Raw genomic sequence first — 27,849 nt, forward strand, 5'->3', positions numbered from 1 at the left:
TCCAGTAATCCTAGATGCTCTACCTGCCTACAGACTGTACCTAAAGCCCAAATTGATTTTAGTTCTGTTTAACCCCCATGTTTGACCAAGGAATGTGATTAAAAAGAATTAAATTCGACGTTCTCTGGATAGCTGTTTCCCTTCTTTGTGAGGTCATACCTCATAAAAACAAGACCTAGGCATTCTCGAGAGCCTCCTTCTCAGTCAACAACTCGAGCGAATATTGCGTACGATTTATCGTCCAGTTCTTGACTCATTTTTTTTCTTTTTTTATTGTATTCTCTAGCGCCGTATTCACTTATTCATGCTGATGAGATGACCACACCTAACATTCTTCTTTACTGGGAAGTTGAAAGTAACATTGCTCTATCTGTCTCCGATTGCAATAATCAGTTTGTATAGAACAACCAGTATTTCGCGCTGTGATTTGCCAACCTTCTTAATCAGGTGCAGTAATTCGCTTAAACAGTATATGCGGATTTCTTATTACCCAGGTAATAGCACATTTTTATCTTCATTGCCACTATTTTAATGCCTTTCTTGAGCAATTTTCCAATCTTTCTAAAGATTTCTAATCGTAAAATTTGAAATATTTTCTTAAAAATTTGTTCACAAGTCGTAGTTTGGATAACATTCGATTAATACGTAGACCTGATGAGGATATTCGTAACGGATCATGAACGGTTAATCATATTAACGGGATATTTCCGATTTGGTTCAGTACACAGATGAGCAAGTAATTCTGTCCAAAGCTGTGATCTGCCAGCCTTACCAGTGTTTCAAGTTTTTGTTTCTTGATTTTTTATTTTTTATTTTTTTATTATCTTTTATTTTTTACGGAAAGTTTGGCTGCAAATGTCTCCATGGGCTTCATCAGTCCACATCTCTTCTAACACTTCGAATGTCTTTACAAAAATCTCAGTAAAGGTCACCGTGCTGTGCAGAAAAATTTACAAATGTCAAGCGTAGAAACCAAACTTACACTCACCCTTAAATCCCCTACCACTGTTGAAAATCTCGTTTGACGCATCGAACTGTGTGAGTATTAGGTGGATTGTATTACATGCATCTCCAATTTTGTTTGAATTGGTAGAAAATATTTCATCCTCAATAAATAAATAAATAAATTGGAAAGTGAAGTCTCTACAACATTCTTTCTTCCAGAAGGGCTAAACCCGCACGCTGTGCCCTTCTGTGAAGGATGGAAGGTAGGAGATGATGTATTTGAGGAAGTAAGGCTGTGAATTCACTGTGTGAATCGTCCTTGGGTAACTCGGCTGGCAGAGCACTTGGTCCCGGAAGGCAAAGGTCCCGAGTTCGAGTCCAGGATCAACACAGTTTTAATCGCCAGGGACCTCTACATCATGTCATACCTCGCTGCAGATTGAAAATTCGTTCTGGGAATAAGTTCTAATTGCCGTCACGCTGTCAGATAACCCACTTGTTTTACGCAAGTCTTCTGGCCGCAATAACGCGGACTCTCATTGATGTATTCGTAACTGTACCAGGTGTACGATCATCGGTAAGACGATTACCAATGCAGCATTTGTCTCAGAAATGCGCACGTGGATTTTTAGAAGAAACTTACCAAAAAAAAAGGAAGTTCAAATGGCTCTGAGCGCTATGGGACTAAACTTCTGAGGTCATCAGTCCCCTAGAACTTAGAACTACCTAAACCTAACTAACCTAAGGACATCGCAAACATCCATGCCCGAGGCAGGATTCGAACCAGCGACCGTAGCGGTCGCGCGGTTTCAGACGGTAGCGCCTAGAACCGCTCGGCCACCCCGGCCGGCGAAACTTATCGCTATCCGTTTCCACGACAATTATTGTAGTGAAAGCCGTTACAAGGACAGACGAAAAAGGAACTGAAAACATTACTTCGAAGGTTAGCTAGCTATCGAGGCGAAATTCGGTTGGTCGGCAGCTGCAGTTGGTGGCAGAAAAAGAACAAGACGTGGGATTCCGGCTGCAGCGGTGCGGCGCGGTGATAATAGCTGTCCGTCTGATTGGAGGTCACCAACCCCTGGAGGGCGGCGCGCGTGACGCACCCGCAGCTGGAACACGCTGGCGCCGCTCCAGCGGCCTTCTGGAGCGGCGAATGCAGATCGCGGAGCTGATTTAGTGCGGCGGCGGCTCCAGGAAGCGACTCTGCGTGTGGCCGGGCGTGGCCGCCGTCAGCCTGGAGTGCTGGAGGCTCCAGGAGCCGGTCGCGCCATCTGCTGGAGGAAGCTGCTGCATTGAGCCGTCCGGAGTACAGGGTCGAAGCAGTTACTACAGGGGTCTCTTGCAGATATGACTCAGCACGTCGTTCTTAATAGAACAAAACCGATTAATGGAAAATATTTTCTGGAGTACTCACAGGGACTGTTTTAGGGCAGTTCTTATTTACAATATATATACCTCCTTCTTCTGATTTTACTGCTTCATTGGATCCCTTCAGTCAATCATTTTCTGGTAATCTTCTTCAGTATGTTTTCTTTCCGACTGCCTAGTGCCGGCCTGGGTGGCCGAGCGGTTCTAGGCGCTAAAGCCTGAAACTGCGCGACCGTTACGGTCGCAGGTTCGAATCCTGCCTCGGGCATGGATGTGTGTAATGTCCTTAGGTTAGTTAGGTTTAAGTAGTTCTAAGTTCTAGGGGACTGATGACCTCAGAAGTTAAATCCCATAGTGCTCAGAGCCATTTGAACCATTTGACTGCCCAGTATCTTTCCATTCGTTCTGATCTTTTTTGTCGTTCCGTGTTTGTGAATAGCCTTTCTATTGCCTGTCGTTTGTCTGTTTTTTTTGTTTGGATCTTATTTTCATGTTTTTCAGTTTCTTTAAATTTTATGTTTCGTTTTGCAAAACATGCAGGGTTAATTCTACTTCTTTCATATCCTCCCTGATTTCCTTTACCCATCCTACTTGTTGCTTCAAGTTCCTGTTCCTGTAAAATTTTTGTTGGTAATCTGGTTTCTGGTGACCTTATAATGTTACCAAAAATAAATCCTTTTCTTTCCGCATAGTATCTGTAATATACTCCAACAGATTTGCTGCAATGATAACACTGGTTCTCGTCAGATCACCGTAGCTAGAAACTGTGTGGGTGACCGTCTGGGTCTGCCGAGTGCTGTTAGCAAGCGCCCTTGTGAGACCAATAGAAGAAATACTTTACTGAGAAGTGGCGGCGCCGTTCACAAAAACAGACAACGATGGGGAGAGCCCCTTCACATCCACTTACAGTAACACCTGTCGGCTAAGGACGACACGGTGGTCGGTCGGTCGGAGAACATGATTTGTAATAGATATTAGTCATGTAGTGGTCAACATTGGAGTGTGTGTAGTAATTTAGTGATCATCGTCGGAGTCTCGATGAGGCTATCCTTGAATGAGGTGGTTGTGTGTTGGAAGTTTCCAACGCCACAAGACTGTAGCAAAACGCGAGCGTACATGCATTGTATGGACGATTGGTGCAGGGACTGGTGATAGACGCTGAACGTAAATGAATGTAATGCGTTGTGTGTAAGTAGTCGAAGATATTCACTAGTGCTGGAGTACACTGTTAGCAAAAAAAAAAAATCACTTGAAATAGTAGTTTTTGTAAAACATTCGAAGAATACCCACCTGGAGCGACCTTAAGTGGAATCGTCACGTGCAACAAACTCCAGAAAAAACAGATGCCAGCCTGAGAACCATTTGGAGAATCTTACGGAAGTGTGGTTCATCCATGACCGAAGCGTCTTATCAACCACTTGTTCGACCGATTCTTGAGTATTTGTCATGAGTCTGGGACTGTTACATGGTGTGACTAATAGGCGTTGAATTCGTAAAGGGATCGTATTGTACGTTTGGACACGCACAACAAACTCCAGCTCCAGTTGCTACAGCAGAGACACTGCTTGTCACGGAGAAGTCGGAGAGGTTTGTTGCTGGAATTCCGAGAGCGAACGTTGCAGGAAGAGTCGCGCAACATACAAACTTGTCGTCAAATGGCCATGACGAGAAAGTCAAAGCTCATACGGAGATCTGTAGGCTTCAAAAATGGTTCAAATGGCTCTGAGCACTATGCGACTTAACTTCTGAGGTCATCAGTCCCCTAGAACTTAGAACTAATTAAACCTAACTAACCTAAGGACATCACACACATCCATGCCCGAGGCAGGATTCGAACCTGCGACCGTAGCGGTCGCTCGGTTCCAGACCGTAGCGCCTAGAACCGCACGGCCACTCCGGCCGGCATCTGTAGGCTTTCAGTATTCCCTCGCACTATTCCCGAGTGCAATAGAGAAGGGGGAATGAAAATAGTGACCCAGGAAGGACCCTCCTCCAAACACTGTAAAGGGGCTTGCAGAGAATAAATACAGACGTAGATATACATCACAGCATCGCCAACGACCAAGTGATAGCGATGCAGGTCCTGCATGTCTAAATGAAGAGTATCAGCGGTGATGTACGCTTCTACTTTTGTGTCGGTCGTACATGCAGCATCCAACACAACATAATGAGCTCTATTAGCAAAGATAAAGTATGTTAGAGATGTGGTTCTTCTTCTTCTTGCGCTATTAGGTTGCACGAGAAATTAATGCTAGTTCGATTTCCTTTCAGCCTAGTAATCATTCATGTGCAACGAATGAGTACGTCTCCGCTGCTCCGCCCACTCCCTCCCTCCCCCTCCCCCTTTCGTCCAACCCCTCGATATACCTGATTGCATTCCAATCCTCTAAAACTTTCTATTCTAATTCTTGTAGGGCGTTTTTGTTTTTGTTAATCAGAGCTGAACTTAGTAGTGTGGTTTTACATATTTGAAGTTTTATAATCTTGCATGATTGACTTTTTTTTTATAGAACTAGCGTTGTCGTCGACATCGTGCATGCTAAAACGCTCTAGACTCTGAAGAAGTCGCCACCGCCTACGCCGGAACGCTCGAGAATATTTCAGCCAAAATTATGTGCGACCACATGTTTTAAAGGTGTTCATCGTACACCCACAACTGTTGCGAGAGCGCGTACATAGTAATATTAAAAACTAGAATGTATTTGGCAGCAGGTCACATTAGTTTGGGTGGGCGCTGTATGAGGGGAACAGTGCCTAATCGACAGACAGTCGTAAAAACGGCTTCGTTACTGTGTAACACTAGACATTGACTGAGCAGCGGATTGGGCGCCAAGCGCATAGCGGCGGACCGTGCCGTGTGTGATGTGCGCAGTGAGAGACACCGCAGCCGCTAGGATGAAGCAAGACGCCTTTTTGCGCCCGAATCTTGGCACTGGCTAGGAATCACGGTCGAGCCAATTCCGGCGAGATCGTGCGCGCAGTCGCGGTCTAGGAGAAGGGACCGGCGCCTCCACAATCTATTAACGGCTAGAGACGGCTGTCAGCTAGCCAGACGGCATTGCCAACGGGCGACGGCGCGTCTCGTGTCGGAAGCTGAGGGGTCGCTGCCAGACAGCCCGGACCCTCTGGGAATAGCTATGCGGTCGACTTGCCTCACAACACGGGCCGGCAACGCTCTGTCCACGTCAGACCGCGTCATGCGACGAATGCGCCCGCCAGACTGCGCTAAGAGTCTTACAGCATGGTTGGCTTGTTCACCACCGTAGCTAAGTGGTCAGCGTGGCTGACTAGTATGCGAAGGACCCGAGTTCGATTCGAGGTACTGTCTGGTGCGAGGACTGGTACGGGGTGCGCCCAGCCTAGTGATGCGAATTAAGGTGCCACCTGACTGTGAAGAAGCAGCACCAGGCCTGCTAAGCCGACAATGGTCGGTGTGCTGATCCCATGCCCTCCATATCGGATCCATATGATCCCATTGCTATAGGATGACCTGGCGGTCGGTCTGTAGCACAGGCCTGCTAAGCCGACAATGGTCGGTAGAGCGGTGTGCTGATCCCATGCCCTCCACATCGGATCCATATCATCCCATTGGTATAGGATGACTCGGCGGTCGGTCGGCTCAGTCTGGCCCGTCTATCATCAGAACTGCGGTGCTTTTGGTCCGCTTGGAGACATCGAGGAGTGGGTTCAGCAGCCTAATTGGGAAGGCATTTTCTCCCTTCCTGAAGAGTGAGTTGTGTATTAAGTGTACTCGTATCTGTTGAGTGTAAATACCTGGAATGGATGGCTCTGAGCACTATGGGACTTAACTTCTAAGGTCATCAGTCCCCTAGAACTTAGAACGACTTAAACCTAACTAACCTAAGGAGATCACACACATCTATGCCCAAGGCAGGATTCGAACCTGCGACCGTAGCGGTCGCGCTGTTCCAGACTGTAGCGCCTAGAACCGCTCGGCCACTCCGGCCTGAACTGTGGCGTCATGTTTGTGTTGTATAACGCAACATGCCTCCTGGTGCAACATACTCCCTGCATCTCTGCGAGAATGCGGCAGAACCGCTAGCGCCGTTGCAATACATGCATTAAGACTGGCAGACGTCGCTTTGAACAATTACTGTGAGCTACGTTGTTGTTATGCGGCGTACGCTGTGTATGTCGATAACATAATAAATATGTGTGATCTGAGTTTTTCCCGGCGTACATAAATCTGGAAAATTTCTCCGGTATTCAGCCGGGTAGCGTCGTCCAAAAGGCGCGATATTTCGGCAAGGCGACTTCTTGCCGAAATATCGCGCCCATTGGACGACGCTACCCAGCTGAATACCGGAGAAACTTTCAAGATAACTAATATGCAAAAAATGGTTCAAATAGCTCGGAGCACTATGGGACTGAACATCTGAGGTCATCAGTCCTCTAGAACTTAGAACTACTTAAATCTAACTAACCTAAGGACAAGACACACATCCATGCCCTTGCCAGGATTCGAACCTGCGACCGTAGCAGCAGCGCGGTTCCAGACTGAAGCGCCTAGAACCGCTCGGCCACAGCGGCCGGCAATTAATATGCATTTCCGACCATTGCTCCGCTATCTCAGTATAATCGTTGGTGAACCCATTATCAACCTGCATCTCTCGCTTGTCAGTGAATCTACATCTACATCTACATCTACATTTATACTCCGCAAGCCACCCAACGGTGTGTGGCGGAGGGCACTTTACGTGCCACTGTCATTATCTCCCTTTCCTGTTCCAGTCGCGTATGGTTCGCGGGAAGAACGACTGTCTGAAAGCCTCTGTGCGCGCTCTAATCTCCCTAATTTTACATTCGTGATCTCCTCGGGAGGTATAAGTAGGGGGAAGCAATATATTCGATACCTCATCCAGAAACGCACCCTCTCGAAACCTGGCGAGCAAGCTACACCGCGATGCAGAGCGCCTCTCTTGCAGAGTCTGCCACTTGAGTTTGTTAAACATCTCCGTAACGCTATCACGGTTACCAAATAACCCTGTGACGAAACGCGCCGCTCTTCTTTGGATCTTCTCTATCTCCTCCGTCAACCCGATCTGGTACGGATCCCACACTGATGAGCAATACTCAAGTATAGGTCGAACGAGTGTTTTGTAAGCCACCTCCTTTGTTGATGGACTACATTTTCTAAGGACTCTCCCAATGAATCTCAACCTGGTACCCGCCTTACCAACAATTAATTTTATATGATCATTTCACTTCAAATCGTTCCGCACACATACTCCCAGATATTTTACAGAAGTAACTGCTACCAGTGTTTGCTCCGCTATCATATAATCATACAATAAAGGATCCTTCTTTCTATGTATTCGCAATACATTACATTTGTCTATATTAAGGGTCAGTTGCCACTCCAAGCACCAAGTGCCTATCCGCTGCAGATCTTCCTGCATTTCGCTACAATTTTCTAATGCTGCAACTTCTCTGTATACTACAGCATCATCCGCGAAAAGCCGCATGGAACTTCCGACACTATCTACTAGGTCATTTATATATATTGTGAAAAGCAATGGTCCCATAACACTCCCCTGTGGCACGCCAGAGGTTACTTTAATGTCTGTAGACGTCTCTCCGTTGATAACAACATGCTGTGTTCTGTTTGCTAAAAACTCTTCAATCCAGCCACACAGCTGGTCTGATATTCCGTGGGACGCTGCAGGCGGTTCACCGTTGCACCAGCTGACCCACTGTTGGAACTCTCGCCGCGTCCTGTTGCCAGCGCCCGTCTCGGCTGTCGATGCTGACGCGGCCCGCCTTGGCACCATGAGTGGCATTCAGTGGCTGCCCGCCGTGCGTCGTAAATCGACCGTCGTTTAGCGGACGACCGCCAGATGGTATCGCACGCGCTCCCGCCTCCATACGCGATGAGCCAGCGTCGATTTGCACACGTCTCCACATGTCACACACACGCAGAGAGAGAGAGGAGAGAGAGAGAGGAAGAAGAAAGACAATGGGCAAGCTTCCTTGGTGACGGTATCCATACAGAGACGGCAGAGGAGGGGAGAAAATGATGATAAGGAGGCAGAAAGCGGGGTACTGATCTAAATCAATGAGGAAAGTTGAAAATTTGTGCCACACTGAGATTCGAACCCGGGCCTCCTACTGCATAAGCAGTTGCGCTGAGCACTACGCCATCCGGACACAGTGGCCACCACAACCGCACAGACTACCCTAGCATACCTCTCTCGGACGTATTGATATAAATCAATGCCCACTGGCAGCTAATGTTTTTAATTCGGTAGTGCCTTGATTGTGGTAATCAGCGAGCAGGTGCAAGTAACGAGACTAATGGGCAGGGGGACTACATCAGGAGTGGGTGGTGTAAGTTGAGGATTTGGGTCTGACGGCCGGCGTGCTAGGTTAGTCGGCGTGCTTGTTGTCACCACTGTCTCTGGATGGTGTAGTGCTCAGCGCATCTGCCAAGCAAGCAGGAAACGCGGGTTCGAATCCTGATCTGGCACACATTTTCAACTCGCCCCATTGATGAGAAGTAATAACCACTGGCAGCTAATGTCTTTAGTTCCTTTATGTTCAAATGGCTCAAATGGCTCTGAGCACTATGGGACTTAACATCTGTGGTCATCAGTCCCCTAGAACTTACAACTACTTAAACCTAACTAATCTAAGGACATCACACACATCCAAGCCCGAGGCAGGATTCGAACCTGCGACCGTAGCGCTCACGCGGTTCCGGACTGAAGCGCCTAGAACCGTACGGCCACACAGGCCGGCGTCACTACAGGACTTAGTAGGGGTTCTGATGCAGAGTGGCATAACATTCCACTGGAGACTATACAATCATTACACGCCCATATTCCCAGAAGAATCGCAGCTGATTTACGGGCAAATGCGGGTCCAACCCCTTATTAACAAACCATTCTCGAGTAAGTACCGGTGTACACATTACTTTTTCATCCCCTATATGTCACATTCTCCGCCGGCTTCTTCCGTCACCTCCTTCAGCATCCACATGTACTGTTGCGCGCCAGTCCCGACCACTTTCTAAACCATCGCCTCGGCTGGCAACTGTGCGTCGTAATAAGGAAGGTATAAGTCAGCCCGGGCCGGCGTGTGTCCCCTGGAGCTACGGGTCGACCCCTCCCGGTTTTTGCGCGGCACTTCGTTAAGACCGCGCGAGCATCTGGCGGAGGGAAGATAGTCCGCGATAAGGCGTCGCGAAACCCCAAGAAAATGGCTCATTTAGCGGGCGCTAGAGGACCTGGCCGCAGGTCCCACCCCCCCCCCCCTCCCGCCCCCAAGACTTCCTCCCCCCTCCACCCCCACCCCCGCAGCAGCAGCAGCAACAGACTTTTGTGCTATCTGCGTGAGTTATGGCATTCCTCCGCGGGCTACGCTCTGTGCTGCTACTATACCGACCCGCCTGAAACATTCCCCGCTCGACCACCGGCGCCACACAACCTCTTCCTCCCCGTCGAGAGCAAAGTCCGAAATAAATAAGGACGGACTCGACGAAAAATCTGTTACCTCTCCCCGCGAGAGCGCGCCGCCGTCTTTTGTTGGCCCTGTTCGGTTTTTCCTCCCGGGGCGGACGTCATACGCGACCGACTGGCGCCGTATATTAGTAACTTGTAACAGAACACACACACACACCCTCCGCCTCGCTCCCTGGATTGCCTCTGTTTCTCCCTCACGCTGTCCGGACGGTGACGGATGACCTCCTCGGGAAGACGTTTAATTTTATGCACCAGCCTTGAGATGGACTACGCCGCGCAGCCATAACTATCCATCATCCCCAATAGGGCGCTGTACCGATTCGGAGAACCAGGCAAAGGCAGCGGCGCGTACTGTTCTTGCTACGGGACAAATCTCTCGTAACTCGTAGGGATCACCAGCCGTGGCGACACAATTAAACGCAAAAGTAAGTAAAAATTAATCAGGCATCCAGTGAGATGAAAGTACGGTACGTAATACAATAAAATAAACACCTTCAGCCGTCGTTTTAGTGTTGTTTCATTATATTCCAAGCAGTTTCGGTAATTCAACACACCATATTCACGCCCGTATGGCGGAAGTAGAAGCGTTCTGCAGCCAGATTCAAATGGCGGGTTACTAATCCTCCTCAATAGTTCTCCTCGAAAAGAGATTCCCCTTTGAGTTCCGGAAGCATCTCCATAATACTTGTGTGTTGATGGAACCCCTGGTAAAAAACCTAGCACTTCTCTAAATTGCTTCGACCTGCTGCAGATCCCAAACACTCGAGCACCAGCGTCCTATATGCGGTCTCCTTCACAAATTAACCATACTTTCCCAAAACCGAAGTCGACCATTCACCTTATCTACATCAATCCGCACATGCTCGTCCCATTTCCTATCGTTTCACAAAAGTACGCCACTGTATTTAAAGGACGTGTCTGTGTCAATTAGGACACTACTGGTGTCGTATCCGAGCATTACAGGTTTGTTTGTCCTACACATCCACATTAACTCACATTTTTCCTACATTTAGAGGCTGTGGTTATTCATCAAACCAATTAGTAATGTTGTCTAAGTCGTCTTGTATCCTCCTGTAGTCACTCAACTTCGACACCTCCGCGTATTCCACAGCATCATCAGCAAAGAACCGCAGATCGCTGCCCACCCTGTGCGCCATATCATTTATGTGCACCGAAAATAACAGCCGTCCTGTCACTCTTCCTGGGACACTCCTTGTGTCTGATCAGTACTCGCCGTCGAGGGGTGGCTTCCAGTGCCAAAGTGAAGACACGCTGATACACATGTAGGAGTTCGAGTCAAGGATTTGTTTCTGCGTCACTTCAGAAGTAGAGAGCGTATACTATACCTCGTGTCCATGGAGCGCTCAGCTAGCAGAAGAGGAGAAGAAAGGAGGTACGAGAAAAACAACTTGTCGGCAACGAGCACCAATGCTTTACAGAAATACGTGCAAGTGGTACGAGCACAGGTAATAAACGCGACCTGTCCGTAAATCGCGTGCATGTGTTATTGCGGGCAATTCGTTCTGTCCGGCCGCCGGATGAGGTTAGCTGCAACACGGGTAGCGCAGCCGAGAGCGAAGCAAGAGGAATGACAGCGTGGTAATGGGCAGGCACGTGAGGAGAGGGCGGTAATATTAATTAGAAAAGGCCCCGTGATTTAGTGGGCGCCTGTCTCCGGGGGTGCCCACGCAAGTCTTCAGCCACAGCCAAGGACGCGTGGAAAGCCGGGCCCCGCGGCCGCCTCCCGTACAGCAGAAAGCGGAGGTCCTCTGGTTATGGCCGACAGTGGATTAAACGTCGCTCAGAACCGAGAGTATTCACCGTGCCGTAGCAACAAAAATCGTGGGCGCCTGCTTCGGCACGTGCAGTGGGCGACGAGTTGTCTACGAAGATGACCACTGTGTGGCCCAAACCGGAAATCTTTGTAATCGTGTTCTGTAATTCTGTCTAGAAGAAACGAAAATATGCCTGTAATTCGGTATACTTCTGTTACGGTCTCCAGTCGAAAAAAATTGATTCATGCAGGTTTCTAGGTCAATGTACCCTGTGCAATCCTCTTCATTTCTGCGTGACTGCTGCAAGCTATCCCTGAAGAGCGTGGCAGAGGGTACATCCAACTGTACAAATTGTTACATGGTCTTCCACATCCATTCGCAAGAATATTTGCTAACGTGCACCATTGCGCGATGTAATTACCCTAATCCGCCTTTCGCTAAATCGCTAGCCGGCCAGTGTGGCCGAGCGGTTCTAGACGCCCAGTCTGGATACGCGCAACCGCTACGGTCGCAGGTTCAAATGCTGCCTCGGGCTTGGGCGTGTGTGATGTCCTTAGGTTAGTTAGTTTTTAAGTAGTTCTAAGTTCTAGGATAGTGATGACCTCAGACGTTAAGTGCCAAGGTGCTCAGAGCCTAAATCGCTTACGGCAAATGCTGGGGTGGTTCCTATGAAAGGGCACGGACGCTTTCTTTCTCCACCCTTGCCTAATCCGAGATTGTGCTCCGTCTTTGATGACCTCGACATCGACTGGGCGTTAAACGCTAATGTCCTCCTCCTACTCCTAATCTTGCCCTTAGCCCCGTTGTCTAGGGCGCCTTATTACGGTTCGTGCGTCACCCCCCGTCGGAGGTCCGAGTCCTCCCTCGGGCATGGGTGTGTGTGTTGCCCTTATCGTAAGTTAGTTTAAGTTAGATTAAGTTGTGTGTAATCCTAGGGACCGATGACCTCAGCAGTTTGATCCCACAGAACTTATCACAAATTTCCAATCTTGCCTTTGCGGATCCCGCGTGAGCGATACGTGGAGTACACTCCTCGATTCCTCATCAGCGTTTCTTCAGATTTTTAAAGAAGCCTTTCGCCGGATACCTGGTGTCTTATCTTCAAGCCGGTGCAGGTTATCAGCAATCTCAGTCACGCTCTCACATTGCTCCAACAAACCTGTGATCCATCCGTGCTGTCGTTTGTATACCTCCTATTTCCCCCTATTAGCTCTCTTTGATATGGATCCCACACAGTTGAGCAATATGCGTCGCTCGAGTATTTTGTAACCACTTTTCCTTCGTACGGTAAGTGCATCAGCCCAGTGTCCTACCAGCGAAGAGAAGTCTACCACATACTTAACTTACGGCTGTCATTCCATTTCATATTCCTACAAATTGTTATACCATACTAGTTGTATGAGGTTTTTTGTATTATTCAGACAGTTTGGACACCTATCGGTTATCTTCTGTGGTTAAAATTACATCGCTAAATGAACTGCATTACTATACACCGTTTTTTTTTTTTTGTACTCGATTTCGCGAGTATAATAATGCAATTCATTTAGCTATATAATTTTAAGAAATGTCTGGGTAAATACAAAATAAATAAATAAATAGAGTTTGCGTAAGGCTGATTTTCAAAACAACCCAGTTTTAAATCGCAAATACGGAATAACATCAAGAGGAGCTTCAGACCATAGTAAAATGACTATAATTAACGCAATAATGTGGACTAAAAACATGATCATAAACCTAAGACATTAAATCGAAAATTATACATAAAATTAATTAAAAACGGATGAACAAAGATTTAAAGTGGAGAAAGAGTGACAGGAGGAAAAATGAGAGCAAATGAAGAAGCTGATATTATGAAACTTTCCTGGCAGATTAAAACTGAGCACTTGCCCGCGAAAGGACAAGGTCCCGAGTTCGAGTCTCGGTCCGGCACACAGTTTTAATCTGCCAGGAAAGTTTCATATCAGCGCACACTCCGCTGCAGAGTGAAAATCTCATTCTGGAAACATCCCCCAGGCTGTGGCTAAGCCATGTCTCCACAATATCCTTTCTTTCAGGAGTACTAGTTCTGCTAGGTTCGCAGGAGAGCTTCTCTGAAGTTTGGAAGGTAGGAGACGAAGTACTGGCAGAATTAAAGCTGTGAGGACGCGGCGTGAGTCGTGCTTGGGTGGCTCAGTTGGTAGAGCACTTCCCCGCGAAAGGCAAAGGTCCCCAGTTCGAGTCTCGGTCCGGCACACAGTTTTAATCTACCAGGAAAGTTTCATATCAGCGCACACTCCGCTGCAGAGTGAAAATCTCATTCTGGAAACATCCCCCAGGCTGTGGCTAAGCCATGTCTCCACAATATCCTTTCTTTCAGGAGTGCTAGTTCTGCTAGGTTCGCAGGAGAGCTTCTCTGAAGTTTGGAAGGTAGGAGACGAGGTACTGGCAGAACTAAAGCTGTGAGGACGCGGCGTGAGTCGTGTTTGGGTGGCTCAGTTGATAGAGCACTTGCCCGCGAAAGGCAAAGGTCCCCAGTTCGAGTCTCGGTCCGGCACACAGTTTTAATCTGCCAGGAAAGTTTCATATCAGCGCACACTCCGCTGCAGAGTGAAAATCTCATTCAGCTGATACTTGAGTAAAATTATGTGACAAAGGAATGGAATTAAAAAATTAGATTTAAATCAATTAATTGGATAAAATAGATGATCAGTCTTTTTTCTATAAAGATTAGAAAAATACTTTATGCACCTGATGAGACTCGACACCACAACCTCCTGCGCCCGAAGCTGTTACGCTGTTGAGTGACACAAATATCCGAGACCTTTTTTTTTTTTTTGTCAGTTATTCGCAAACGAGGGCCCACTAGGATGAATGGCTGCAGTGTGTGATACCACCGTATTGATAATTTCAAAAAGTCGATGACACCGCTTTGGATCTCCCCTTTTCAGTACACTCTCTCTACGCTCGAATTCTGACGTCTCTCAAGAAAAACGTGCTTACAGTGCGACGGTCACAGTCAAGTTACGGGTTCAGGCAACAAAATGTTACGGAGTCGCCTCTCGCCAACCGGCCTCAAGACTTAGTTTGCTAAGGACACTGTGACACGTCCCCGGCTAATGACGGAAGGCCCTTCTTTGTCCCCTCTGCCGATGCAGATATGCTGCGACCTCCAGATAGGCGCGTGCCAGGCATTAAGGACGTGACTTACTGCCGCGGCGCCGGTCGGAAAAGCGCTTTCCCTGTTTGTCTTGCGGGAATTAACCTGCTTATCATCGGCCGCTCATCTCGCCCCCCCCACCCCATTTCCCCATCCCCTTGCCCCAAAATATTATTTTTACCCTCCTTCTGTTGCTCCTCCTCCTCTTTTATGCAAGACAAGCTATTACCGGGGTAATTAATGTCAACACGCGGGTTCCGTGCCGCTTGTTTGATAGATGGACGATTCCGATCGCGTTTATGGCAGATTAACTATCGTATTTCAGATAGGAGCACAGCGTCCCGCGGCGCCGTAAAGTTAATAGCGGTTCCAGGTGCAGTATATAACCTTCGTATCGCTGGTACTCGCGTCGAGGTGCGGATACGCCTACCTAGAACGTTGCTTCAACCGCGTCTCGTGTGCAGATGAATCAGTAGCGGTTTTTCCCCCGGTGTTTCGCGTCACTATCACCTCCATGTCACTATCAGCTCCATCGCACTGTGTATGTAATTGAAAAATATCGAGTTGCGCACCATATACTGCTTGTCCCACAGAGCTCTGTACGTTGTAACTAGAATGTCTCCCATCTCCTGTTGTTCTTAGCATATCTTAACTGCAGGCCATTGTGGCCTAGCGGTTCTAGGCGCTTCAGTCCGGAACCGCGGTGCTGCTACGGTCGTAGGTTCGAATCCTGCCTAGGGCATGAATGTGTGTGTTGTCCTAAGTCTAGGGGACTGATGACCTCAGATGTTTAATCCCATAGTGCTTAGATCCATTTGAACCATATCTTAACTCGACGCATGTTACTCACGAATAACTTCTAAACCTTCACATGCGTATCTTTAGTCCGCACCTCGTGGTCGTGCGGTAGCGTTCTCACTTCCCGCGCCCGGGTTCCCGGGTTCGATTCCCGGCGGGGTCAGGGATTTTCTCTGCCTCGTGATGTCCTTAGGTTAGTTAGGTTTAAGTAGTTCTAAGTTCTAGGGGACTGATGACCATAGATGTTAAGTCCCATAGCGCTCAGAGCCATTTGAACCATTTTTTTGCGTATCTTTAAAGGAATAAACATAGCTTTAGAATTGAAAATTACTTAGATAGGAGACGAATAGCATCCGCGGAACATTTGGTGAAGTCGACAATGCCAAGTGGAGGGAATGCAAAACAATCACGAAGTCATCATTACAGTACGAACAACGAGTTTGTTTGCGTGCCCATCCTCCGCAGCAAGCACAGAATACTTGTTTTGTACATAAAACTACCTTTTCTTGCTGAAACTGAATTTATTTTTGCCAAACGCGTTTCGCGTTTTCTTGTGCAAAGGCACCTGCACTGGGCTCTATAACGATACAGTTTTATTACTTTTAGATTATCAAACAGTTCCCTTCGTATTTTTTATGTAAATAAGTAATTACTTAAAGTTTGCTGTGATCTGTGTTTCCTCTGATCTGATCTGGAAGTCGCACTACCACTTTTATTTCCGACACATAAGCACAATTTTGTATTCCGACATTTTTCGCACTGTTCACCATATTTCTCCTTCTTTTTTTGTGGTGTGGTATTATTCTTTTACCACTAGATATAGCTGTTTGTTCGAAACTGTGCTTTTAACACCGGAAATATTGTAGCTTCATTATGTGTTTCCTCCTGTTGGGTTTGTTTACCTACATGCTGCCAACCTAAGGGTGAGTAAGCTGATTCAGAAAGATGTAGGTTGCAGTAGTTATTGGAAGATGAAAAGACTTGCACAGGACAGAGAAGCATGGAGAGCTACATCACACCAGTCTTTGGATTAAAGACCACAATAACAACAACATGGAGACATATAGACAGTCGTTTCTCCTTCGCTGCATTCGCGAGTGGAACAGGAAAGGAAACGAATAGTAATAGTACAAGGTATCCTCCGCCATGTACCATACGGCATGTTGCGCAGTATGTATGTAGATAAAGATCACCTGTGTTTTCTCGGTGTAGTTTGCGTCTGTCTTCAAGTGTTGTCAGTTCAGGTTTTTCAGCATGTCCTTGCTACTCTCCCACGCGTCAGACAAACCCGTAAGCATTCGTGCCGTCCTCCTCTGTATTATCAGTATCTGGTGTTTGTCCAATTTGATTGTGGCCCCCACACATTTGAGCAGTATTCTAGGATGGGTCACAGGAGGGATTCATGAGCAATGTCCTTTGTAGACTGTTTTGCATTTCCCTAGTATTCTACCAGCGAACTTAAGTCTGTAATCTGCTGACGGAGTCTATGTGATAGCTTCATTTCATGTCCGTATAAAAAGTCTTACACGCGGGTATTTGTATGAATTGACTGATTGCAGTTATGGGTAGTCATACTATACTATGTTGTTATATTTCTGTACATTTATAGCAAGCTGTCTGTTTTTACATACCAGACCACAATCTGTCGTTGGATTTTCATTTGTACCTCAGTATCGCCTTGTTTTGACAGGAAATCTTTTCTCTTATTCTGTTGCAGGTAAGTCAGCTGCGCGGACGCCCGTTAGCAGGTGGTCTACAGTCGCGGTGAGTTCCGCATCTGCAATTGCCTCGGATGTTTCGCCTGTTGCAGCGGTCGAATTTATTTTGGAAACGTCAGGAGGAGTCTCGCACCCAATAAAGCTATACAATTCTAACTGTGGCACCACTATTACACGATGACGAGCAGATGGCTGAAAAGAGGTATGAAAAGTGAAGAAACCACTACCGCGATGCGATTTGCACGGAATGATGTGAGAGTGTTTTCAGTATTTCAAGAAACAGTAAAACAGCCAACTGAGAATGAGAATGAAAACGAAAACAGTAATAGTAATAATAATAATAATAATGATACTCGTGAACTTCCTTGTAGTGCATACACAGTCACAATCTACGGTATTAAAATAAATGGTTCCGGCCTTTAGCGCCAATTTTCAGAAATGAGCGGCAGATGACGAGCAACACGTTTGGAAAGCATGCAGTGAATCTCCAAATTCCACACACGACCAATAGGTATGAATCACATAAATTTCAATTTTAAATTACTCAGTTTACAAGCAAAACCGGCGATAAATTTTTACCTGTTTTAAGATATTATTAAAGGCTTTTATCTTTTTTTGTTCTGTTCTACCTTCTGAAGCTGAACATTGAAGGCTGGTACTGGTTATGATGCAATCATAGTATTGTGGTTGTAACTGAAATACGAATAAAAGATTCACATTACGTCATTCAGTGGCCTTTTCGAAAAATAGTAGTTTACCTTCGGCAAATAATGTTATTAATTTCGTTAGTGATGGATGAACCTGTGATCATTCTGGCCTTAGTACTTGTTCAACATCCCCTGTCAGTGCTGTGTGGTATGGGTCCGACAAAACTGATTAAATGACTTCGATGTTTCCCCATGTGACTTTTGTTAGCAGTCTTCTTTGTAGACGGATTGCATTTTACCAGTATTCTAGCAATAAACGAAATCTTTCTCCTGCTTTACATATAGATATTTTTGTTGATATCGACGTTTTTCATTAGAGCATCCTTTTATAAAATCTTCTGTGTGTTCAGTCCACGTCAAAACGGAGTTAAAACTCGAGCTTTCTAAGATTAACACCATCATCTTTGTCAGGAGAAGACTTTCTGCCAGGAGCGAAGTCTACTTCCTTTATAGTGGTGTTCAGCCTCCGATTCATACCTATTGATGGTGTCAGCCAACCAATGACAAACTTGAACACCGCCGTAAAAGAAGCAGACTTCGCTCTGTACAGAAAGACACCTCCTGACGAAGAAGGTCTATATCGACATCTACGTGATTACTGTGCTATTGACAATAAAGTGCCTGGAAAAGGGTTCAATAAACCACCTTCAAGCTGTCTCTCCACAGTTCCATTCTCGAACGGCGCGCTGCAAAAACGAGCACTTAAACTTTTCTTTGTGAACCCTTATTAATTTTATCGAGATGATCATCTCTCTCTATGTAGGTAGGTGCTAATGTTGGTGCCAGACATTGAAAGCTCGAGTTGTAACTCCGATTTGACGACGTCTGAACACACAGAAGATTTTATACAAGCATTTACATTACTTTGATTTATCATGCTGCCCTTCCCCCCTCCCCAGTGACTGTTAGACACTTGTTGTGAACTGGACTCGCATTCGGAAGGACGACGGTTCAATCCCGCGTCCGGCCGTCCTGATTTAGGTTTTCCGTGATTTCCCTAAATCACTCCAGGCAAATGCCGGGATGGTTCCTCTGACAGGGCACGGCCGACTTCCTACCCCGTCCTTCCCTAATCCGATGAGACCGATGACCACACTATCTGGTCTCCTTCCCCAAACCAACCAACCAACCAACCAACTTGTTGTGAATCGATCTTTCTGGACTATTTTCGGATTTATAGGAAAGTCCAATGTCAGCCCACTGGTGTGTGGAGTGTGTGACACTGGCGGTCTATGGTGGATAACCTGAAGGAGAAAAACATATCTAAAATTAGTTACGGGTCTGTTTACAAAATTACATTTTTCCAGTGCTTGACTCACTGTACTCCCGACACTTGCGTGATGGACTGTGTGACTGCGTTAGCTAGTGCCACAGAGAGACCGCTCGCATGGCGACGGTGGGGCAGGTACGGAACGTGGTGTAGGCGGCAACAGCCTGTTGCTTCCAACTGGCCCGGCGACGCCGTACGCAGAGCACGGGGGCGGCGGGGGCGGCTACGGCGCCGCACACGGCGTGCGGAAAGCCGGCGGGCCGAGTGCGCTATAAAATGGAGCCGAATAGTCTATAAAAGTCCAATATCGCCGCCGTGTCTTTATAGCGCGCCGGGCCGCGCGCCGCGCCTCTAGTTCCGTGCGCCGCCGCGCAAAGTGTGGTGGCGCTGGCGGCGCGCCGCCTCAACCCCTCCCTCGAGTTGTGCTGGCAGGCCGCAGGGCGGCGCGCCGATCGCTTGCCACTTTACTCCGGATTGCCAATTACCTCACGTCCTCAAAGGGCCAAAGGATAGCCCCCTTTTTTCCCCCTCCCTCGTGCTTATACTTTTAGTTCTCGATCGCAAGAAGTTTTCAGCAGCTTATCAGAAGCATTGGTACATCACCACTGTTGTTTTGCTTCGTGTTAGACGTTCATACATCTCTCCTCTATGACTGGGAAGAAATTACAACCTTCGATTAAGTGATTTTGCAATACACTGTATCTGCTGTTCAGTAAATAAAAGAACACATATATTTTCTGAAAGAAAGTTGGTTTCATTCTCCATTCCAATATATTATTCCCCTCGCTCCACAGAAACCTATTTTTGATCGTAATTTCTGTTCCGAGCCACGGCCTTATGGCACTTTACTGGGAGGGCTTCTATGCCTGCGTGTTACCAATTTACTGCTGGACGTCGGAGCGAACATCTTGCTGCATCAATGACCTTCGTGTGATCCACATACTGCTTTCCGTGGAGTACATCTTTCATTGGGCCAAACAGATGGAAATAGGAAGGAGCGAGATCCGAGATGTGTGGTCACTGAGGAAGAACATCCAGTGAAATTTCATTAGCTCCTCTCGGGTGCGCAGACTTTTGTGAGGCCTTGCGTTGTCGCGGAGAAAGAGAATTTGGTCTGGATGTTTGTGACTAAGAATATGCTGAAGCTGTTTCTTAATTTTCTGAGGGAAGCACGATACGCTTCAGACCTGATCGTAGTACGGTGACGGAGGACATCAATCAGAACAGGGACGTTCAATAAGTAATGCAACACATTTTTTCTCGGTCAATTTCGACTGAAAAAAGATTCGGAATTTGCTGTGTGACATCGTGGAATATTCCTGTTTCAGCCTCTGTAGTTTCATGAATTTCCGATAGGTGGTGACGTTGTACGTAGCCTTCAAAGTGGCGTCTGTAACAGAGGTACGATCCAAGCAGAGAGCTGTCGCTGAGTTTCTTTTGACCAAGAACCGGGGCACAGCAAATTCATATCGCTCGCTGAATGTCTACGGTGACCTGGCAGCGAACAAAAGCACGGTGAGTCTTTGGGCGACGCGTCTGTCATCGCAACAAGTCCGTGCAAACCGATCTACGGCGTGCCGGCAGGCCGCACACAGCTGTGACCTCTCCAGTGTTGGAACGTGCGGACACTCTCATTCGAGCTGATTGACCAATCACAGTCAAACACTTTGCTGCTCAGCTGGACGTCTCTATTGGTAGTGCTGACACACTCGTCCACAGTGTACCTCCACCAGTTGGGGTACTCAAAGGTGTGGGTTCGTTGGGTTCGTCGCTGCCTAACTATAAAGAGCAACGAGGGTCTATGTGTGCGGCGTTACTTGCGCATTTCGAAGCTGATCGTGACAAGTCTGCGCGCCCGAGAGGAGGTCACAAAACTTCAGTGGACTGTCCTTCCTCATCCACCCAATAGCCGGGATCTCGCACCTTCCGAGTTCCATCTGTTTGGTGTAATGAAGGCTGCATTCCTCGGGAGGCAGTACGTGCATGACGGGGATGTTATGGATGCACCAAGACGATAGTTCCAACGTCAACCACTAGTGTGGTGCCACGCAGGTAATCTGACTAATTTCTGATCTCATCATACGGTCTTCATGGACTCAATCATCTGCGGATGTAGTACGCTTATAAACTTGTGGTACTGTGGTGGTTGTTGGCTTCTTCAGAAGAATGATTTGCTTAAACGTTTCCATTCGAGTGCAAATTGGTGTTATCTCGCCTTCTCTGCGATACTTATGAGGCTACAGTGTATTCAGAAAGTTCTCCCTTAATACTCATTTTTGAAAGTTTGTAAGTATACTTTGGCGCGATAGTTCGCGCTGTCTCCAGGGCCGGCCGGTGTGGCTGAGCAGTTCTAGGCGCTTCAGTCTGGAACCGCGCGACCGCTACGGTCGCAGGTTCGAATCCTGCCTCGGGCATGGTTGTGTGTGATGTCCTTACGTTAGTTAGCTTTAAGTAGTTCTAAGTTCTAAGAGACTGATGACGTCAGGTGTCAGAGCAATTTGAACCATCCGAGTTGTCTCCAGGCGTCTCTTAGTTCTGTTTTTTTCTTTTCTTTTCTTTTCTTTCAGCTAGCTCCCACCATAAATAAACTTGGGACCACTACTGCTGTTCTTCTTTGATCACGTTGGATTTTTCCTTTTGGTTCTGCCTTGAACGGGTCCACACACAACGTTCTAGGAAGCGTCACTGGAGTATCCTGCAAGCACGCTGTTTTGCTGCCTAAACGGCAGTTCACTTCTTTATTTTTCGTGAAAAGTGAGCTTCACAACATTTTATACAGCTCTCTATTTCAATAATCAAGAAACAAAATAATAGCTATCTCCTTGCTGAAGCAAGGCTACCTCCGCGTGGTGGGTTATGTATCACTTTTTTCTCCTCGGTATAAAGAAGCAAACCAGGACTGGTATATGCGGCTCTGGAAAATCCACACTCGCACTTTATTTTTTTTTTTCGCGCCCTGTCACCATTTGTCACGCCTGGATCACTTGCAAGCTCTGCTTCCATTCCCTCGCGTGGTCAGTGGGCGGCCTCGCGTCTGCAACCCTTTCCCCCCCCCCCCCCCACCCACCCCTCCTGCCAGAACCACTTGGCAACACTTGTTCTCTCTCTCTGTCTGTCTCACGGACGTTTTTGGCTGCTTCGTTGAGTGTTCCTCGCCCTGCCACATTTTTACACACTATCCCTCCCGCCCTCTCACTCTGCCTCTCTTTTCCTTAAAAAAAGGGGTGGAAAAAGAGTTGTGGTGTCCTGCGGGCAGGGGCAGCGACACTCCAGAGTGGAGGTGCTCGTCATGACGGATTGCCTCTCAGTGCCATCTGTGCGCGAGCCACGCCAACTACTCGTGCTCCCCTGCCGGCGGCGAAATAATATAGGGGACTCCGCCGAGCATGCGTGCGTTTTCGCGTCTCTCTTTGAGTCCGCTGCCGGAGAGAAAGGGTAGCGAAAGTATAGACATAGAAATGCGCCTCGTAGTAATGTGCCAATATTTCGGGAGATAAGGGAGAGTTGAGTTGAAAATGCCGGAAAATTTCGATCTTTAACGACGGCCATACTCTATGAAAGAGAGAGAAAGGAACTGCCCACATTACTGAGAACGATTTGTCGTGGCGTATGTATGACCTTGGTCTATACCTCGACCGGGAATTGACTTAGAAACCTCAGCTACTAACCATCCAACATAGAGCCTATTCTGTACTAAAATTACAAAAATTATTAACAGGCCGAACACCTCTCCACTGGTCTCCACACATACAAAACTCTGATCTGACCCATCCACTGCTATGCCAATGTTGCACTGATCTCCTTCCCACCAAAGTTCTGTGTGTCGCTCCAAATCCTAGATGCGCTCCTTCTCGCTTTCCGCTTCCATTTACCTTCACCCACGTGGATCCTCCACCATCTCATCAAATTCCCACCCCCCTCCCTTCTCACACATCCAACACGTCCGCATCTCCTATACTGCCTGCACCTAGATTCCAGTAATCTTATTGTCTTCCCTCTGATCACCAACCCTGGTATGCTGCAGCACCTTCACAAACACATCACCCTGCCTCTACACCCCACTTCCTGTTTCAACGCAATTTCAACTAATTCCCCTCCCAGACAATGAGATTCACCTCAAAATTTAACTCTTCCTCACCTATGTCACTCCACATCAGGGCTGCTCTCTCTCTCTCTCTCTCTCTCTCTCTCTCTCTCTCTCTCTCTCTCTCTCTCTATCCACCCCCATCCCTTTCGTCTTTTAACCGCTACACTACTCCACACCCTCTCTCTTGCCCATCGACTATATTTCCCACTATCCACCTCAACTCCTACCTATCACCCCTATAGTTTTCCTACATAACAGCCATCTTTTTTTTTTGCCTACACTCCTCAACAATATGGAACATACTTTCTCCTCTGACAGTACTTCTCGTCCTGTGCGCAGGTCCTTCAGATTTTAAGGTGCAGTGCATCAATGACTTTTTATCAAAAGAACTTTACATTCCTGCGATCTGTTTTTGAATGTATATATTTGGTTTTTTAAACTGTCTTTGATTTTTAGTTTAACATAGAAAGACTGAGCAATAAATTATTTCTAATACTCATTATAATTTTTTTTTACTTCACCGACGGCCCACACCCCTCCGTATGGGATGAGGGAAATGAACTAAGAATGAAGGGAAAGTAAGCATTTGTGTGCTGCGGTTTCTTGACCTCGAACTGTGTATATTACACTGTGTCAAGTTTCATAAAAATCAACCAACTCCGTTAGCAGCTGACGAACAGTTCACTACCGTTATGTTTTTGTAATCCGTTGGAAAACGTTGTGTACCTATCTCAATCTTGTAGTGTTGTTGTACACTAAGGTCCGAAGACTAGTGTTATGCACATATCCCGCCAGTTTGTCCTGTGCAAACCTCTTTATCTCAGCATAACTATTGCCACCTTCATCCATATCATCCAGCTTATTATATTTAAGCATTGTTCTCCCTCTACAATTTTTACTTCCGTTACTTCCATCTATCACCAGATTGAATAGTCTATCATATCGCATTACATAGCCTGTCAAACAGTCCTTTCTTTTCGTCAGTTTGTGTCTTAAACTTCGTTTGTGCCCCAGTTGGTATCAGTGGCTGTTCATTAGCCACCCAGTGTGGTCATCTAATTTTTGGCATTCATCTGTGGGAGTAAATTTCGAGAGCTTCTGTTCTCATTTTGTCTGAAATTTTCTTCGTCCGCCGGCCGTTGTGGCCGAGTGCTTCTAGGCGCTTCAGTCTGGAACCGCGCGACCGCTACGGTCGCAGGTTCGAATCCTGCCTCGGGCATGGATGTCCTTAGGTTAGTTAGGTTTAAGTAGTTCTAATTCTAGGGGACTGATGACCTCATATGTTAAGTCCCATAGTGCTCAGAGCCATTTGAACCATTTTTTGTTCTTCGTCCACGTTTCACTCCCATACATAGCTCTCCTGCCATAGAACATTAACGCCAAATTTAACCGCATCGTCCTAATGGATACGTTCGTCGTACGTCCCATACTGATTCCGCGTTTATTCCACGCAGTGTTTCTTGTTTGTTAGCACTGACAATCGTATGCAAACGCCAGTCTTCTCAATTGCGCCGGCCGCTGTGGCTGAGCGGTTGTAGGCGCTTCAGTCCGGAACCGCGCTGCTGCTTCGGTAACAGGTTCGAATCCTGCCTCGGGCAGGGATGTGTGTGATGTCCTTAGGTTAGTTGGGTTTAAGTAGTTCTAAGTTCTAGGGGACTGATGACCTCAGGTGTTAAGTCCCACAGTGCTTAGAGCCATTTGAACCATTTTTTTCTCAGTTGTTAAGCGTCCGTGGTGACGGGCAACACCTGAAATGTGATATTCTTGGCATACTCCTGACGCCGTCGATCTCGGAATATTGAATTTCTTAACGATTTCGAAATGGAAAGTCTCATGCTTCTAGCTGCTACCATTTTCCGTTCAAAGTCTTTTAATTCTCGTAATCACATCGGAAACCTTTTCACACGAGTCACCTGAGTACAAATGACAGTTCCGCCAAAGCACTGCCCCCTTGCATGTTGTGTAGAAAGACTGCCGCCATCTGTATACCGCATGTGCATAACGCTATGCGGTCACCTTCTGTCACCTAGGTGTATACCCGCATCAGAGTTGCGGTGCGTTGCATATAAGCTGCAGGACTGCCGTGTAACTGCAAGTTTCTTATCGCCCCTAATAACAGCTGTTTGAGCACATAGCATCCGTATACGTTCCGCTCTAAGCATTTACGCACCTAGGGATGACTTACTCACGTTAAAGATAGAAGTTTCGGTCGTCTCAACGGCCATCTTCAGATTCATGGGGTTCATTCAGATACTTGCAGATACAAACGTTATTACCAGTACTTCTCTATAGTGGTATCAGATGATGGCCACTCCTGCTGAGTAGACTGGTTTCCTATTTGCACGTTTCCGTACGACAAGCTGCTCCCTGAGGATGAACTACTTGCGCGGGAACGCTTGTGACTTACGAAAATGATTTTCAGTTCCACCGCAGTTTGATGAGGTGGTGATGCCCACTGAACTCGCGTGTCGCTGCCGGTGTGACTTCTTTATCTGGTGACGAGGCGCTGCCGCCGGAGGGGGAGGGGGGGGGGAGGGGGTGCGCTCGGGGGTGACTGTCCCCTGAATGGACGCCCCGCCGTGCCGCCGCCCCCGCACACACGCGCAGGAGACACTGGCCGTTTTTACCTGCCTTCGCAACTTCTTTGTCCTCATTCCGAGGTCGCGTTTTTCTGTCCATTGCGAGTAGCTGGACGCGCACAGGTGTTTGCTCGCCCACTGCCGCTCCGACGAGCGAGCCGCTCGCTCCTGATGATGAACTTTACACCTAGAAACGTCTGTCGATTCAGGAACTCCTGACCTCTTATGTGACTATGCGACTGTAGTATTTAGTGACAAAATGTCTAACGTGGCTGTAAACAGCAACTGTAAAACAGTAGTTCAAATGGCTCTGAGCACTATGGGATTTAACATCTGAAGTCATCAGTCCTCTACAACTTAGAACTACTTAAACCTAACTAACCTAAGGACACCACACACATCCATGCCCGAGGCAGGGTTCGAACCTGCGACCGTAGCAGCTGCGCGGTTCCGGACTGAAGCGTCTAGAACCGCTCGGCCACAGCGGCCGGCTGTGACCGAAGAGAGATGGCCATCTTACTAACTTGTCGGATATCAAAACAGCAAATTTCCAAAGCCCATTCGTGTAAATATACCGACGGAGTATACTTGTAAACACGACACCGAAGAAAAAAACCATATCTGCCGTATGTACACTCCGGAAGTAGGCCTACGTCATCGGAGGAATTTCCTCGCCGTGCCGTGTCGGGGTGAACGTTCGGCCGCTCGCTCTGCCGCTGCCGGTTGCTGGTTGAGAGGGCGGGCGGACGACCCCCTGCGTTCGCCGCTGAATGGCGTCGCGTTTCTTTTCAGCGGGCACGGGACCCCCATACAGCGCTGGCCGCCTGGCTTTTTGTGACCCCGCCGCCGCCCCTTCTCTCGCGGGTCACCTGGCATCGCAGACCCCAGTCGGGAGTCGACGTCCGTAGCGGTGGCACCGACAACCCCGTCTCGCCATCACACCAGGACGCCGTCTACGCATGCATCGCACCGCCTCGATCATCAGAGACGCCTGCTGCAGTGTTTCAGTGCTCCCATAAAGTGCTGCGTGCGACGGAAACCACCAGCTGCCTGCGGCAGCCGACATGTCTCTCCAATCAGCTGCGACAAGATGCGTTGTTGTGGTAGGGCGATCGACCATAAGCTCGACACTCAGGCATCAGTTATAAGGCTTGTGCTGGTCACTGCTCTCGAAGTCTGGGGTCAAGTATACCTGTCAATTGCATTAAAATCTTTCTCAGTGTACTGCAGCGTCATCTTAAAAAAATTCTTAAAATGCTAACGTAGCCGACGTTTCGGCCGTGTTTTAGGAGGCACTCATCAGGAGACCGATCCAAAAGGTGAGTGGGTACCACAGTGTGTTGCGTTTCTAACCGTATCAAAATACCAACGACGTCAAATTTCTTAGATGTTTCAAAATTTATCGTTTACTTTGCCGTCTCAGTAGCAAATATTTTGTGATATGGCGCACCGTTCGGTGCGTGACGGAGGGTAGTTGTACGACTACTAGTCTTCTCATTTCCTGTTCCAGTCGCAAGTAGAGCGACGGGAAAAAACGATTCTCTACATGCCTTAATATGAGCCCTGATTTCTCGTATCTTATCTTCGTGGTCCTTACGCGCAATGTGTGTTGCTGGCAGTAGAATCGTTCTGCAGTCAGCTTCAAATGTCGATTTTCTAAATTTCGTCAATATTGTCCCTCGAAGACGTCGCCTTCCCTCCATGGATTCCCATTTGAGTTCCCGAAACATCTCCGTAACACTTGCATGTTGTTCAAATCTACTGGTAAGAAATCTATCAGCTCATCTCTGCAATGCTTCAGTGTTTTCCCGGTGCGGGTCACAAATACTTTACTTTACATGTGGCAAGGACCTTATAGACCATACGCCTGCTCTATGAGCCTCTTCCACTTCTGCCTGGCCCATGCGCTGTTTGTCCAGTTGCTGTTGCTGTTCATCCTAGTTGTGTCCTCCCGAATGTTATCCCGCCATGTGATTCTGGGT

At 47.5% G+C, this 27,849-nt stretch overlaps 1 protein-coding gene across 3 annotated transcripts in view; it reads left to right on the forward strand.

Moving 5' to 3' along the window:
* Positions 1–27,849, forward strand: part of LOC126109407 (homeotic protein ultrabithorax-like) — an 877,703-nt gene that overhangs the window by 50,626 nt on the left and 799,228 nt on the right. Inside the window, exon 2 of one of the 3 annotated variants that reach the window (XM_049914438.1) lies at positions 17,224–17,409. The exons of the other annotated variants lie outside the window; for them this stretch is intronic. Coding sequence (XP_049770395.1) covers positions 17,224–17,405 — 182 coding nt within the window. The 3' untranslated portion in view covers positions 17,406–17,409. Of the gene's footprint in view, positions 1–17,223; positions 17,410–27,849 lie in introns of those variants that run through there. 3 annotated transcript variants of the gene reach the window in all.

Source organism: Schistocerca cancellata, chromosome 12, assembly GCF_023864275.1.
Source record: "Schistocerca cancellata isolate TAMUIC-IGC-003103 chromosome 12, iqSchCanc2.1, whole genome shotgun sequence".
NCBI classification, from domain to species: domain Eukaryota; kingdom Metazoa; phylum Arthropoda; class Insecta; order Orthoptera; family Acrididae; genus Schistocerca; species Schistocerca cancellata.